General features: G+C 45.4%; 1 protein-coding gene across 1 annotated transcript; it reads right to left on the bottom strand.

Moving 5' to 3' along the window:
• Window positions 1-10,210: 10,210 nt before the first annotated feature.
• LOC134650438 (uncharacterized) lies at window positions 10,211-12,858 on the bottom strand. Its single transcript, XM_063505392.1, has 2 exons — window positions 12,826-12,858; window positions 10,211-12,439 (listed from the first exon to the last, which is right to left on the bottom strand). Exons 1-2 carry the CDS (start codon window positions 12,856-12,858, stop codon window positions 10,211-10,213), a joined length of 2,262 nt encoding a protein of 753 aa, XP_063361462.1.
• Between the last annotated feature and the right edge of the window lie 3,927 nt (window positions 12,859-16,785).

The raw sequence follows: 16,785 nt of genomic DNA, 5'->3' as shown, positions 1-16,785 counted from the left end.
CTATTTGAGTTCTTGTTATTACTATTCGTTTTATTTGATAGAAGTTTCTTAACAACACTCGATTTTTTATTTAGAGTAGCATTTCTATGTTACAGAACAGAAACATACTTAAATGATTTTATAACAAAAAAATCCTACAATAAAATTCCTAGCATATTTTACCCTAAATTTGCCACAAATAGCTACATATTTGGATAAATCCGTAAATTAACTCAAATACTCGTATGATGGACTTAATAACTAAACCGTTCAGAGATTTAATCAAATCACCATATACCATCTTCCAGTTGAGACTTTATCATTTCACTAAACCTGTTTAGCGAAATGATAATCCTAGTTGACTTTTTAAGTTCGTTTCGTCAACTTACTGTCGTGGTTAGGGATTTTGTCAAATTCCTAAACAAATCTAGTGAAATGAAAAAGCGTTTCGCGTTTATTGGCCGATTTTGTCTTTTCACTAAACAGAGTCAGTGATTTGGTCAAATGACTGAATATTTCTAGGGAAATGATGATATGGATTCGCCATTTTAACATCCTGCGTGATTTGATCATATCCCTTAGAGATTTGTTCAAATCTCTGTTTTGATCATTTCCCTGCGACAGATATATTTCGGCAGATAGGATAATAAGGATGGAATCAAAATTGTTCTGCTGGTGTCTGGATTGCCGGGTTTATTGGAACCGGGCTTCGCATAAAACGTTTTATTTTGTCAAAAAAGCCGGGCATTACTTTTTTACAGCAGAACATATTGCGTTCTACAGACGCTGTGAAAGTCTATAACATGAAAAAACCGGACAACGAAATATTTGAGCGGAAAAGGCCGTAAAAGGACAAATATAGCAGATGGTGTCCTCGATCGACCGGCAAGCGTTTTAAAATGTATAAAATCACACACATACTGTACCGTAGAATGGGATGATATTAAAAAAAAAACACTATTTTACGTTGTTATTTGAGTTGTTTTACGCACCTGACAGAAAAGAAGAATTCACAGATTTTCGTTTACCCAACACAGACACCAACAATGTTTTTTAGGGTTCCGTACCCAAAGGGTAAAAACGGGACCCTATTACTAAGACTCCGCTGTCCGTCCGTCCGTCCGTCCGTCCGTCTGTCACCAGGCTGTATCTCACGAACCGTGATAGCTAGACAGTTGAAATTTTCACAGATGATGTATTTCTGTTGCCGCTATAACAACAAATACTAAAAACAGAATAAAATAAAGATTTAAGTGGGGCTCCCATACAACAAACGTGATTTTTGACCGAAGTTAAGCAACGTCGGGCGGGGTCAGTACTTGGATGGGTGACCGTTTTATTGCTTGTTTTGCTCAATTTTTTGTTGATGGTGCGGAAATCTCCGTGCGCGAGTCCGACTCGCACTTGGCCGGTTTTGTATAATTGCTTAGATTTTTCGGGTTTTGTTTCTAGAATAATTTCCAAACCTATGTTTTCCTAAAATCACTCAATTTGTTGATAAAAGCGGGTACGACATTTTCGCAACAAATGCAACAATGTCAAAGAAGCCATGTACAACTTAATACTTAGTAAATAAAAACTACGAGTCTGCGTAAATGCCTGTCTCTCAGGACTGACCTCTTAAATTTTTGTCTATAACTGTGGACTAGAATGTCGCATTGTCGCACAGTGTAATCCCGGATATAAAACATCGCCCGTCCACGTCTCGCGCCAAACTTGCCTCATAATTCTGTCGCCGAAAAGAGTTTACAAGTTCCTAGATGTTTTTTAAAACTCCGCCAACTTTGGAACATTTACGCGATACAGCGCACAGTGACTCACGTTTCGTATAAAACGAGATTATTCCAGAGTTTCGGGGCTGTAATGGAATGGGGTTGCTGAATTAAATTTTAAGACGCTGGGCGTGGTGTTTTTAGGTAAAAGGGTCATTTTTGTCTGTACACAATTCGCCATAAATTGCCAATTTGAGCACCGGTAGGGGAGAGGGAAACCGTGGGACTTTTTAACAAGAGGCTGTGCCGGGTTCGATGTCCTGGTCTTACCAATGAGTTTTTAGAAATTTAACATTAGGTACATAATATTTTAAACCAGTTGTCGAATATGTCCCTAACGATTTTGATGCCATTTATATGATGAAAAAAAAGCTATCTCGCTAGGTTTCTTTCGACGCAGTAATTAAATTAATAATATTCAAAATAATAACTACTTAGTAGTTAGGTTACTACCGTAAGTAGTGATCGGGAAATATCCTGAACCTAAAGTCCTAAAATCATGTGTGAATGTCCCTATCATTGGGCTCATATTATTATACATAGGTTGTAGCCAGTAAAGTAAACTAGTTTATTGCAAGTTCATCGACCTATAATAGGTCAAACTATATAAGCACATGCACAATGCAACTTGATCTGCATTAATAATTGGGACTCGGGGCTATTGTTCAAGATGGCACCCCAGGCATTATTTTCCCATTGCTCACGAGCATTTACCGTTTGCGAAGCAGAGTATGCGGCCTCTAGACTGGTTACAAGTATGCATGTTTAGAGATCATCGCTTTAACTGGTCGTCTAAGGTAACTATTGTGTTTGGTATAACACCCCAGCCGCTAATCCGTCCCAGTGCGAGAATATCGCAGCTCAACTCATTAGCAGAATAGACCCCTTCGTAGCGACACGCTTCGAATGGCTCGAATGACACGTTGTTATGGAATACACCCCCTTAGTGGCGTTCAGCTGCTAGTTGAGATAACTGACGATAGTTTGTGCACATCAAACAAATCCTTTTTCAAAGACTCCCTTAAAAATATACGACATCGTTTGGATTTTCTTACGTTTTTAAAAGTTCTTGTTGGCGCGGCGAGCTGTTTCTGTCCTCCCCATTTCCTTTGTTATCTCGGATGATCATAATAGATTATTTCCATCACCATTTTGTTTGATTGCTTTAGGATCTCTTAAGTTTTTCCTTTATGACAATTTTTTACAGTTAAAGAGGTAACATTTAAGCAATATAAAAAACGGGGATTCAACTGTTTAAGTATTCACAATTTCACGGGATGCTGATAAGAGTGATAATTAAGCGATCATGTGTCAACCCACATTCATTTTGCAATAAGATGCCAACTCAAAAAATTGACGCTTACCTAAAGTTGACATTTTATTGCAGAATTAATGTGAGTTGACACATTTTTGCTAAACAGCATCCGTATGATATTCGTGGATAAGTTTTTTGTTTTCGTTGTAGAATAATATTTATTTCGAGCAGAATAGAATAACAAAGCTATTATTTAACTTTAAAAACACCAGTAACAGACTCCTGTTATCGTTAAGATTCCAGCAACGAGATAGAACAACAATAGAAACTTTGTAGCATATTCAACGGTTCGCGAAACGACTTTTTCCATAGTACTGCTAAATATTTAATTCCTTTGGTTAATATGCAAGTTGTTATTTAATAATTTACAATCAAATTATGTTTTGTAAATGCGTTATTATGTGACGTTAAAAAACATTTGCCATACCATAGTCGATTGTCAGAAGGTCATTATTGTATATTAATCTACATTTATGTTGTTTCAGATCACCATCAGGTCCTGTTTAGGGTTACCGCAACTACCCCAGAATTATAAGGTATGTGAGAAAGTAACTAACACCTATTAGTCCTATTACATATTAAGACGAGAAGTGATTCATGGTTCAGAGCCATTTTATTTTCTATCGAGCAAATTTTATAGGCTTAATCGTGTAATACTTATTATCGCAATCTCGCTAGTTTAGAACTTTAATTTATTACACTACTGAACGATTAAGCATAGGTATGTAGGCCGCTTTAATGTAAATACCTACTTAGCTATTTTGATGGGGGAAATCGGGAGATGACTTAACTTTAAAATTAAATCTGTATACACAAGTTTCCAGAACTTTATTGTGCACTATTTTTTCTTTAAGTTTTTTGCTGACTGCTAAGTAGAAGTTAGAACTTGTTGGATATATATGATAAATATGCCTTAAAATAGCTTCGTACGTTTTTAAAAACATGAGTTATTTACGGCGAAATATTTACTCTAATAACTTAACATTCTGTGAAAAGAAGCTTTCTAAACAGCAACTTATTCTTAGGCTAGTTCCCCCCGCTTGCCTTCAATTTTTTATTTATAATTATATTTAAATCATCACATAGTTCTTCTTTCATTCTTTCCAAAATGTTCGGACGTTATAAATAAGAAATAAATATATTCATTGCAGCATTAATAAATACAATTAAAGTTACAGGGGGATTAAGCAAAATAGGTGGCAACAGACAGATCTTATCACTATAAGAAGGGTCTCTTCCAGACAACCTTTGTGACAATCATATGTTTTAAGTATAGTTAACAGTAAAATCGTGAGTTTAAAATATATTTAATCTAAATTGAATGTGGAAGACCCCGCACTCCTGAGTATTCGGTGAGTCATCGATTGTAGGGGGAGGCACGGGTCAGTCGGCGCGATTACGACCCCCGAATTAAAATTAAAATTCTGACTCACGCCCTCAGAAATATGGCACGCCGTTAATAGCCAGATATCTGACGATTCTCGGTCATATTCTAATCGCATGATATTTTGTAATTGATTTACATTCTGCGTATTATTTGAGGTAGGTACTTCATCTTTAGTTAGTTTTCTGTTTTTCAAGTGACTGATCTATCCGTTTTGGAAATATTGGAGGATCATATAATATGTATATACACCATATTCCTCACCGGATAATATGGATAAGATAGATCATTGTGTTGATAACTTATACACATAACGTCACTGGTTCATGTATTGAATAGTATTAACTATTTGTAAGAATTATTGTACCGTTTGTGCTCAAATAAACATTAAACATAATCATTAATCATCTGTATTGCCTCTGATATCCGATATCGCATAATGAAAGGCGGTGTTGGTAGAGACAGAATAGCGCGGGTCGTCACTGAGTGTTCCAATCAGAATACTAAATGCTGTCTAAATATCTAGAATTCTAGATGTGAGGGGTTGCCAACTCAGTAATCCGTCATAATGACCGAGCTCGCTATCGCCGGCGCCAGCTAAAAGCTTGAGCGTTTTCATTTCCATACCGCTTATAATCAATCACTCCGCTAGTTCTGAATCACGCCAATTAGTCGCCATATTGCTGCAGTGAGTGCAGTGTACAAAAAGTAACAGTACTACATATTTGTTCAAGAATGATCTAAAATATTATATATATAGAGTTTTGTATTTCATTCAAACATTCCTTTTGCATTTATCGATAATTTGCTTTTGCTGGCATACTTCCCATCCCCCAAGGTTTCTACAAAATAAGTACATATATCAATTTGGAATCTATCAATGATGTATACCTACCACTACTGAGTACCAGACAAATTTTTATAATTATTTTCGGTTGTGCTTAGTCACTTTTGCACGATTTTTAATTATTTCTCGTCTCATTTTGTCAGTTTTACAACTTTTACATCCTCTTTTTGTGAGAATACATGTCATGGTCTACATGGTTGGCGGCTGTCCAAGAACATAACCCGCGAAATAAATGATATTTTATTTTATTTTTTAGTTATAACCCGCGAAATACCTTTTTGTAATACCTACTGATTTTTGAAAAAAATCTGCGACTGTTTACATTTATATTGTGACACTCCCCTTGCATGATTGTTATTCGACGAAATGAAACAGTTCTGAGGTTAAAACGAAATAGGTTGAGAGACGATAGTTAATCGATATGACATACGAGTAAGAAAGAAAAAAATGCTGCTATAAACAGCAGGCTGCCTGAGAACTTTTTTTAATTAATGTTATCTTAGGAATTTATTGCGGCTAGCATTAACACATGAGCCTTTTAGATATAAGATAAGAAATAATAATATTTTATTTAATGCGGTAGGTAGATATTGTGCAATATTAATTGATCGAGCAAAGCGAAGCGTTTCAGCCTGGGCAATAATACTTTCGTACGTTTGTTTGTCCGGGTGTTTTCTAGGTACAGCCTGCGTCCTGTCAATGCGTTTCAAAACTAATTCTCGTTTCATCCAGTTTTGGATTATTTTTTTCAAATGGGGCTTTGCGTTTGTTGTTGTGGCTCACAGAGCTACTCGGTGGTGTTATAAACACGTTTATTTTTTTTACTAGAATTGAACAGAAAATTCTATTAAGTAATTAAGGTAGCAGGTAGCAGTCACGATCAGACGAGCATATATTTATGATCATAAATATGCTTAATTGAAAGTTAAAGTATTAATCAGTTTATAGGCAAGCACACTATGTAGACAATATTTTTTTTAAATTGAATTATTCCTATGATTGCTGTATTTGCGCATTCAATTGTCAGTTATTTGACTTTTAGAACACAGCTTTTTGAACAAAGCCCTATTCATGTTACGCGGCCATGTACCTATACCATAACATAACTGACAAGACCCTAACGAACTTCATATTCGGAAGCCGCCGGCTCATGTTGTAAGTACAGGTACAGTCACCTGCACTAGCTTCACCAACTTAGCGCTTCAAATATTCTATAGACTACTCTGTTGTGGAGTGAATATTGTTTGTGCCAGTCTAAGACGTGGTCCGACAAAATTTAAAACGTCTTGATCAATTTCGTATCTATCCCGGGCGAATAAAATAAAAGAACGCAAATAATATTTTTTTCATTTCTGTGGTCTATCTCTAATACTAGCTTTTCGGTGATTCTCGGCAGCAGGACAGCACCACTAGCCTTTTTTTTTTTTTTTTTTTTTTTTAAGAGGGGAAATGCTTTACGCATACCACCCGGCGCGGGGACGGGCCGGGATGGTTATGTGGGACTCCCTGTTGTGGGCTAATGAGACCCCAGGTTTACCCACTAAAACCCCTCTGTTGCCGCCTCGCTGCTATAGGGCGAGGTCCCAGGAACGCCGAAGTACTCTTCCGCAACCTCGCCAGCGGCCGTCCGGACTCGGACCCGACCCTTGGGGAAATCACCCCTTCACCTCATTGGGCGCGTTGGCTACACATCGCGCCCGCCCACGCAGGGACCTTTCTGTAGGCGACAGGCGTCCCCGGGCCTGCCGCCCACAAGTGCCCTTATGGGGGTAACCGGCGGTCGTATGCCAACCGCCGCCGCCCCACGCGCTTGCGGCGCATTGGCTGAGAGGCCGGATCTTCCTCCCTGCCACGCTCCGCTGCCTCCTTCTGCACCATCACGTCCTCGCAGAAGGAGGCCACCGCCTTCCATCTACTCTCCCCACCAAGCATGGATTTTACCACTGCTGGCAAGGAAAGGTCTCTCCCCACTACGGCCACGAGAGCGGCCCTCCGATCCGCCCAGGCTGGGCAAATGGCCAGCGTGTGTAGCGCCGTGTCTTCGGCATCGCCGCAGTCGTGACATTGCATCGTTGGTTCCCGTCCTGCCCTCCTACACAGGTATCTCCCGAAGCAACCATGCCCCGAGAGGACCTGAGTAAGGTGGAAGGAGAGGAACCCCCCCTTTCTTCTGATCCATCGCTCCAGAACGGGTCGGATGGCTTCGACGGTCCAGTGGCCGGCACTTGGCGCCTCCAATCGCTCTTTCCACTTCTGGAGGAGCACTCGACGGGAGTCAAGTCTCCACCGTCTGACCTCCTCCAGAGGTGGTTGGACCCCCGTGGCCCGCGCCTCAGAGACACGCCAATAAACATCAGCGAGTGCCGCTGCGTCCAGGTCCCAGGGTGGAGTCCCCGCCAACACGCACGCTGCCTCGTGTGAGACGGAGCGGTATGCCCTCACCATCCTTACCGCCATAACCCGCTGCGGCCTCCGCAATTGGGCCTGATTTTCGGCGGTCAGGGTGAATGCCCAAATGGGCGCCCCATATAGGGCCATCGACCGCACAACACCTGCGTACAGTTTCCTGCAGCCCACATTCGGCCCACCGACGTTGGGTAGAAGCCGGCTGAGTGCCGACGCCGCTCCAATTAGTTTGGGAGCAAGGCCCTCAAAGTGTTTCTTGAACGTCCAACGGCTGTCAAGGACTATACCCAGGTACCGCATTGTCGACTTGACACCAATGGACGTTCCCCCCACCATTAAGCTGGAACCCGCCGGAGGGGCCTTCCGAGGCCCATGGAAACACAAGGCCTCTGATTTGTTCAGGGCCACCTCCAGCCCCAGCCTCCTAATCCGAGTCACGACCGACGCTACTCCCGCTGTGGCCCGAATTGACGCCTCCCTGAAGCTGTTGCCGCGAGCCGTTACCAGGGTATCGTCGGCGTAACAGGTCACGCTCACTCCCGGCAAGTTGGCCCCTCTCAACACCCAGTCGTAACCGATGTTCCACAGGAGTGGTCCTAGGACAGACCCCTGTGGAACACCGCACGATAGCCCCTTCTCCTCCCAAGCACTTCGCGCAGGGTACCTAACGGTTCTATCGGTGAGGTAATCCTCCACCGTCTTCCGCAGGTACTCAGGCACGGCATGGCACCTCAGTGCCGCCCTGATACAAGCCCAGGGCAGGGAGTTGAATGCGTTGGCGATGTCTAGAGACACCGCCAAAACCACGTCACCCCGGGTCACTGCTTCATCCGCTAGGGCCCTCACCCTCGCAATTGCGTCGATCGTGGACCTGCCCCGACGGAAACCGAACTGATGGTCACTGAGGTCTGGTCCCAGCCCCTCGAGGTGCCGGACGAGACGAGCAGCCACCACGCGCTCCAACAGCTTACTGGCCTCGTCCAGCAACACTATCGGCCTGTAAGCCGAGGGCGAGTCCGGCGGTCGCCCCTCTTTCCGCAGAAGGACAAGTTTTCCCGACTTCCACACACGAGGAAACCGCCCCTGCGCCAAACAACCGCTGAAAAGCGCCCTCAAGCGCGGCTCGAGTGGGCCCAACGCCAGAACCCAGGCCCGGCCGGGGACTCCGTCAGGGCCGGGGGCAGTGTTTTTGGCTCGGAGCCGTAGAACCGCTGCCCCCAGTTCACCTTCCGTTACTTCCGGCGCCTCACTCACATCTGCGACCCTCCCCCTGGGAGGTGTCATGGGCGGAGGTATGTGTTCGTCCCTCGTCGGGAACAGGGCACCGACCACCTGCTCGAGGAGCTGTGGCTGGAGACTTTGCGTCAGCGGGGGTGCCCAGGGGCGAAGCTTCCGCCTCACCATTTTATACGGCCTCCCCCACGGATCGTTATTTAGAGTCTCCAGCATCTCCTCCTCTGCTAAATCCTTCGCCCTGCCGATCGCTCTCTGCAGCAGCTTAACGGCCGCCGAGTATACAGCATATAGACGCTCCTCCTCTGGCACGTCTCGAATCCGCCGCCTCCTGCAGTGAGTGTACTGGCGTCTTGCAGCAACGCACGACTGGCGCAGCTGCGCAAGTTCCGCAGACCACCAGTACACTCCACGCCTTGGGGGAATTGGGCCGACCCGTGGCATAGCCGCGTCACACACCTCGACCATAGTACTCCCCATTCTCTCCGCCTCCGCGTCGACATCAACAGGGCCTTCAGGGACTGATAACCAAGCTTTTACCACAGCTGCCTCTATAAATATATCCCGGTCCAGGCGCTTAAGCGCCCAACGCGGGCCATCCCCTCGCAAGGGCCGATTCAAGCCATTCGGGTCGGCCGGAAGAGTGGAGACCTCGAACCGAATGTATCGGTGGTCAGATAAAGTCTCCACATCCTCCAGCACCTCCCAACCTCGAACACGGCGTGCCAGGGCAGCATTTGCGAAAGCGACGTCAACGATTGAGCCACCCTGTTGCCGCACGCACGTGTTTACCGACCCTCGGTTGAGAACAACCAGCCCAGTTGACACCGCCCACTCCTCCAACTCTGCTCCACGGGCGGTCGTTGCCGGAGATCCCCACGCCCTAGACTTAGCGTTGAGGTCTCCGGCCACGAGCACCATACCAGGACGGCTTCTGCCGATCAGTGTCCCGATCTCGACCAGGAACGGTTCGAATTCGGCCAGCGTCCGGTTTGGCGAGAAATACGCCCCGATCAACATTGTGTCGCCAATCCAGGCCGCGACGTAACCGTGGCCCCTTTCTACTCTTTGTAGCGGCGGAGAACCAGCGGACGGATTGACGACTATAGCCGCTAGACCGTCCAAATCTCCGGCCCAATTATCTCTAGGTGGGACCGAATAAGGCTCAGCAACAATCCCAACTCCGATTTGCCATTCCGCCAGACTTTGTGCCAGCAGGTCCTGGGCTCTGGCGCTATGGTTTATATTCCCCTGTAGAAATCGGATAGCCATTATTAATCGAGAGCCATTCCCTCTGCCGCCTCATTACGGGCCACAGGTGTTTTTGTAGCCACCTGAGAAAACTGCGAGGAGACCCGGGGGCCATCACCAGCTTTCTTCCCCTTTCTCGGGCGTGATGTAGTGCACGCCTTGGAGCCAAGGACGTGACTTGCCGGCTTGCCCGCCGAATCGCACACGGCACAGTGGGGCGCCGCTGAGCACTGCGCCGCCTTGTGGTCAGGCTTCCCGCAACGGTAGCACAGTCCGCCACGGTCCACCTGCGCCTGACACTGCGCTTTCACATGCCCGCACTCCAGGCAGCGGAAGCAGCGCATTACTCTCGGCTCCAGCAGTTTGACCTGTGCTGAGGACCACCCCACCAGGAAACGGCCGCCATCGGCCACCTTTTTTGCCGCTGTGACCGGGCAGCGCACCCACACGGTGCCGAGACCACTGTAGTCCAAACGAATCTCCCCGGTTTTCACCTGATCCGTAGCACACTCGCCAACTCGAGCAACGGCGGCAACTACCTCTTCTGGGGTTACAGAGTCGTCCAGGTTTGATAGACGCAGCTCTGCACACTTCGTCGGCCTGGTGACCCGGACTCCTTCCCCCAACTTCTCCGCCAGCACCTGCGCCAGCTTGTCTGCCTTCTCGCTGCTGGTCACTCCCGGCAACTCCAGGACCCGCGCACCAGTGGCTGCTCGTCGGAATTGCAAGGCCGATATGCCGAGTTCCACGAGATTCACTTTGGCCTTAGCATCGGCCAGCACCTTGGCATACGTCGCTCCACTTTTCTCCGCCTCTGGTTGCAGCGTCAGCACAACTGCTGCTGACCGTGGTGGGCGGAGATTACGTCCACCAGATTTAGGGCGAGTCTTGGCCTTCGCCTGAGGCTGCGGGTTCGACTTCGCAGCGGCCTTCTTTTTAGCCCTCTTGCTGACCACCTTGGTCCACTGCTGGTCCGAGGAAGCGGTTGCAGGGGCTAGTGGTTGGGGCTTTCTCGAAGCCGATGGACCAGCGTCGACGGCGGGTTGCAAGCCCTTCTTCTGTTTTGCCTTCCCGCCTTTGGGGCCCTCTTGTGCTGGAGAGGGAGGTGCAGGGGGTGCCTTCATATTGTCAGGAGCCACTGCCGACGTCTTGTTTTTCTTTTTACCGCCACTGGTAGGCACCGAAACGGGCGCCATTTTCTCTCCCGCCTTCTTTTTGTCGGCCGCCAGTTGGGGACGCAAGTTTCTGGCGGGGAGTAACCTCCCTTCCACTTCCAGCGCATCAAAGCGGGCATTCATCATGGCGACAATGGTTGCCCGCTCAGATGATGGCTCCACTGGCTCCTGCGAAAGTGTAATCGGCTGCGTCTGCATCGGAGAGGGTACTCTCTCCGACTCACGCTGCCGTAGATCCGTCTTAATTTGGGCTAACTCCGCCCGCAACTCGGCTATCTCCGCTTGCTGTCGCTCGTTACACTTTTGAAGGCGTTGTACCTCGTCTGAGGACAGCAAGCGCGTCGCCAGAACCCCTATGGCATCTACGATCGCGTCCCCTGCCTCCTTGAGTTTCCTTTGGTAGGTTCCTTTTAGGTTGCGGGAGCTCTTTGCTACGGCCTTTATTATTTCAACAGCGTCGGACGATTGTTGCACGAGAGCAGACGAAAGCTCCGTCTCGTTTGATGGATTTAACGGCCGCGACCGGATGGTCATTTTACTGACCTCCTCTTCGGCATTCAATCTTGATGCCTCGCGCAGCTCGGCATTGAGCCTCGCCTGTGCTGCCGCCTTGCTCATAAAGTCCGCCTTCTTCGCCGGCCTCGCAGCCGACGGCGACGCAGCGCCGTTCTGCATCTCTGTCTCTTCGCTTTCACTGCCGGACCTGCCGTCCTCGAGCTTTCGGCGCTTGCTACTCGAGTTCCAGAAGCGGCCCAACGACGGTGATCGTGACCGCGACCGCACATTGTACAGCGAGTCGTCCGATTCAGCCGATTTGTCATCGGCATCCTGGTCGATCTGAGTGAGTATCACCCTCGCCTTTGGGACCGGAGTCTGGCTCCTCAGCCCAGTCCGCGTTCCCCTTCTCCTTCCGTCGGCGCTCCGTGACTCACGCCCGTCGCCGACCGAAACATCGCCAGTTGTATCATGGACTTGTGTGCCTTCCATCAGGGCGTCCACTTCCACCGCCACACCATCGTTCAATCCTATTGGACTTCTTGATGTCCCTTCTCCATCGCCGGTTGTCGTCGTTTGGTCCTGAGAAGGACCGTTTGTTAAATTTGAATTTGAATTTTCCATATGAATCCCACGAGTAGGGTGACTTAAGCTGCACAGCGGTCAGAGAACCCCAATAACCAAAGTGCCCCTTATACACTGCAGGGTCGGGCGGTACTGCAGGTTGGTACATTAGTGGCTGATGATCACCCCAGCCACTCCGGAGCTCCGGAGCACCCCGATATCATGGACCGCAATACCGGGGGTTGTGGTTTTTTAGTGTGGTTTTCTCCACTTGGGCCGGCCGGTAAAGGCAAGCCCCCTGGCTCCTAAAAGAGTAACAGGCTGGCCGACGGTGACCTGAGTCTGCCCCGCTACGCCTAGCACTAGGAGTAGTAGGGCCCGCCGCCCCTCCTCATCGCACCAACGCCCTCCGGTTCAGCATACTTCCCGTACTCCATTACGCCATAGATGGAGGTCTTTGGGATAGTGTCGGAACCCGGGCTAACGGGGAGTGGCGTAATACCCCGTGTGCTGGTTTGCTTCTTGTACCTCCTTCCCCTCAAGCCTGCCCGGTATGGGTGGCCCTATCCGGTATAGCCTCGGAGATCAGCAAATTTTAAATTGAAATTGAATTATTCCTATGATTGCTGTATTTGCGCATTCAATTGTCAGTTATTTGACTTTTAGAACACAGCTTTTTGAACAAAGCCCTATTCATGTTACGCGGCCATGTACCTATACCATAACATAACTGACAAGACCCTAACGAACTTCATATTCGGAAGCCGCCGGCTCATGTTGTAAGTACAGGTACAGTCACCTGCACTAGCTTCACCAACTTAGCGCTTCAAATATTCTATAGACTACTCTGTTGTGGAGTGAATATTGTTTGTGCCAGTCTAAGACGTGGTCCGACAAAATTTAAAACGTCTTGATCAATTTCGTATCTATCCCGGGCGAATAAAATAAAAGAACGCAAATAATATTTTTTTCATTTCTGTGGTCTATCTCTAATACTAGCTTTTCGGTGATTCTCGGCAGCAGGACAGCACCACTAGCCTACGCCAACATCTCCGATTGACGTAGTACTTACGTGAGGGGTAGACAGCAATATTTCTATAGAACTTGTCGCCTTAAATCACATCTGTCAGCATCGAGCCGCATTTTATATATGAGAAATCGCTCGTTAGTATGAAGATGCGTACGCATCGGAAAGCTGAAAGCATGCGTACGCATCTTCATACTAACGAGCAATTTCTCATATATAAAATGCGGCTCGATGCTGACAAATGTGATTCCACCCTTATTGATGGCGCCAAGCGTAACCTTCTGACCCTTAACTACAATAATACTGCGTAGCTTATGCTGCCGACTGTACCCTACGTACACGGCGAACAATGCACGCTCACGTGTGCGCATACTCGCATACTCGTACATTCGCATATGCGTGCCCCGCATGCTAATGGCCTTGCCCTTGGCGAATGTTCGTTACATTTGAATCTGCGCTACGCCGCCGGAATATCATTTGTGTTCAATATTTGGGGACAATTTCACTCTCAGTTGTAAATATGTAAAAAAGGACTGTTAGCCATTAACAAATTGAAATAACATATTTTTAGTCTTGCAGTTAAATAATATATAATTTACAACTTATAGAATATATACCTAAGTACAACAATAGAAGGCATTAAATATATGCTTTGAAAGTGATAACGAGGTTTGATAAAAATAGCCTGTATACCAAGTACTAAATAGTTTTTACATTTGTTAGAAGTGTAAAAGATTTTCGGTTAGTAATGTACCTACAAAACATATTTTCTGGCGTGGTGTGTGATTATAACATTAAATAGGTACTTACATGTTCTTATCGTTCTTTGTACTTTAAAGCTTAAATCAATTCAGTAAAGCGATTAATTCCAATTACAGTTATCTCGAAATTCATTTCACGTATTGCCATACAACAATATGAATTAGTAGATATTTAATACCTTTGTATCGATTCAGATTACATATCATTGACTACACTAATCTGAATTGAGATACTTTGTTTATCTGCAAATAAAATATTAAAATGTATGCTAAAAAGCTCCCCTAGCTTGGAAACACTTAAAGCTCCGTAAAAAAGCAAATAGCAGAACTCTATCGAATCGCTTCTACAATCTCCTAGATCATCAGAAAATAGCTGATCGAGATACCGGCCCGCGCCGCGCACGCTGAATCATAATGCTACTCGAATCAACTAACTTTTATTCTTACGACCATAAAGAACATTTCTCTTTAGCGACGCCCCCGCCTACCTATTCACGAACACGTAACTTTTATTCATATAGACGTAAAGACTATTTTAGTCAGCTATAAAAGGAGAGCGGATTCGCTACACGCGAAGGTTTTTCTGGAGTGTTATTCTGATTGCTTCGCGAACGTGGATTCGGTCGAACCGATATAAATGTGGTCTTGAGTTCTGTAAGAGCCATGTTTAATCAGGTAAGCCATTATGCTGGTTGTATTAAGGCGATGGGAATTCAGGATTGAACGTGATCGTAACTGTGTTGTGGCAGCGCGGGGTGACGTTATCGGATGACATCTCTTTATTAAACTAGTTTACGAAGCTTCTGTGGGAATATTACTAATAGAAATTCTTAAGTACTGGGCACCTACGGAGTTTAAAGTTTAGTTATGGAATAAGGAGTTATTGCCCTTTTTGTTCTTAATCTCCATGACAATAAGTCCCTGAAATACGCAATAGTTGATTTTACAATAAAAGCCTTCGACTTAACTCTTAAATAAAGATCTATTTTTTACTTACTCGTAGAATACCTATGTACTTACATCTATTCGGTAACACTTTAATTTTGGTTCTAGTTATATTTTGTAATAACTTAAGTATGTAAAAGGAGAAAACATGAGCTATACTATTGCTACGTTCGGGAAGATTAAACGCAATTTATTTTGCAGGTATCAGTTTTAATTTTATTCGTGGGTAAATGAAACTATACTTAACTGTACATCAGGCAACAACATTTGTAAAGCCTAACTTAAATTCATTTAACTACAATTGCTAGATATTCTAAGACCTTCGGACACGGAACGATTTCACGTCCACACTAACATGATTTCAAAAGATGTTACCAAAAAAGTAACAACCGTAAGTGTTCCTATCATTTATCCGAGGAGGCGGGATATTGTACAAATAGCGGTCGAGACATTCGGCAAAGGTTGCGGGGACAAATCTGTCCCCAGAGACCCGTGACATCGCCCAACTTGCCGCCCGATTCAGCGCCTTTTTGTTCGATTCTTACTTCAGTCGTTAGTAAATAATGGCTTGCTAGACCGAAACATGAAGGAAGTAGCAGTAGAGGCTGATTTGGATTATTCAAGTCCATAATATATAAAGTCCTTAGAAATGCCGCTTTCCCATGGGCAGTTTCTACCGAATTCTACCTGCCTTGATTGGTTCCTATTTAGATAGGTAAAGTCGTACTTAATGCTGATGTTAGCGCACATAAGAACACCCACGGGAATTGTCAAGTTGTCGCTGAATTCAGAATCTTTTTAATTCGGCCTTTCACTTGAAATGCTTGTTTTTCATACAATTCAATTTACGTGGTTTGGTAGTTCTATTGAACGCTGCAATGATATTATTGGAAATACTATCGGACTGCAAATAGACAAAACGTAAAAGCATTTTAGAAAGTAGACACAACAGCTATAAGATAAACAATTATAGTATTTTTCTATTAAAGGTATGATTTTAGGCCACAATTGACAAACCGCAACCGCAAATAAAGTTTTATATAAGTGCCTATTCATTAGGAGTGTCGCAAAGAAATAAACAAAGTAAAATCACAGAGTGGTTGTCTACTAATGATAGTGTCAGTAACAGTTTGTCTCGCTTTGAAAATTATAATATTTAGTAAACTAAATTGTTCTCTGCTCTGCTGCATTATCTGTTGGACGCAGGATTCGGCAGGTTGGTAATTCAGTTTCCCATACTCAATTTACGCTTGGTTTTTGCTAACTCAGTTTGTATTAAGCACGATAATAATGATCACTTGAATTATCAAAACAAGAATTTTAAAGTTCTGTCCTTAAAAATATAAATAATAACTTAATTAACGTTTCCTCAGATCGAGGAAGAAGGGAGCGTCGTGGCCACTACCCATGACCTGTTAAAGATAGTTCAGATGCCGCAAAGGCTTTGGTGGAATCGCGGGATTCTCACGCAGCAGACCGCGACGGTCGTCGTCTATAGGTACCTTAGAGGTATGAATATGTATGAGGAACATGAAGGGACGCGTGTAATTAATTAGTTTAAGGTCAATGCAACTGTACCGGCAGCTGCAACAGCTAGTCGCAACACACCTTTTTTCTGATATTGATTGAAT

This window comes from Cydia amplana, chromosome 8, assembly GCF_948474715.1.
Source record: "Cydia amplana chromosome 8, ilCydAmpl1.1, whole genome shotgun sequence".
NCBI lineage: Eukaryota > Metazoa > Arthropoda > Insecta > Lepidoptera > Tortricidae > Cydia > Cydia amplana.
This window is presented reverse-complemented; position numbering and strand designations above follow the sequence as displayed.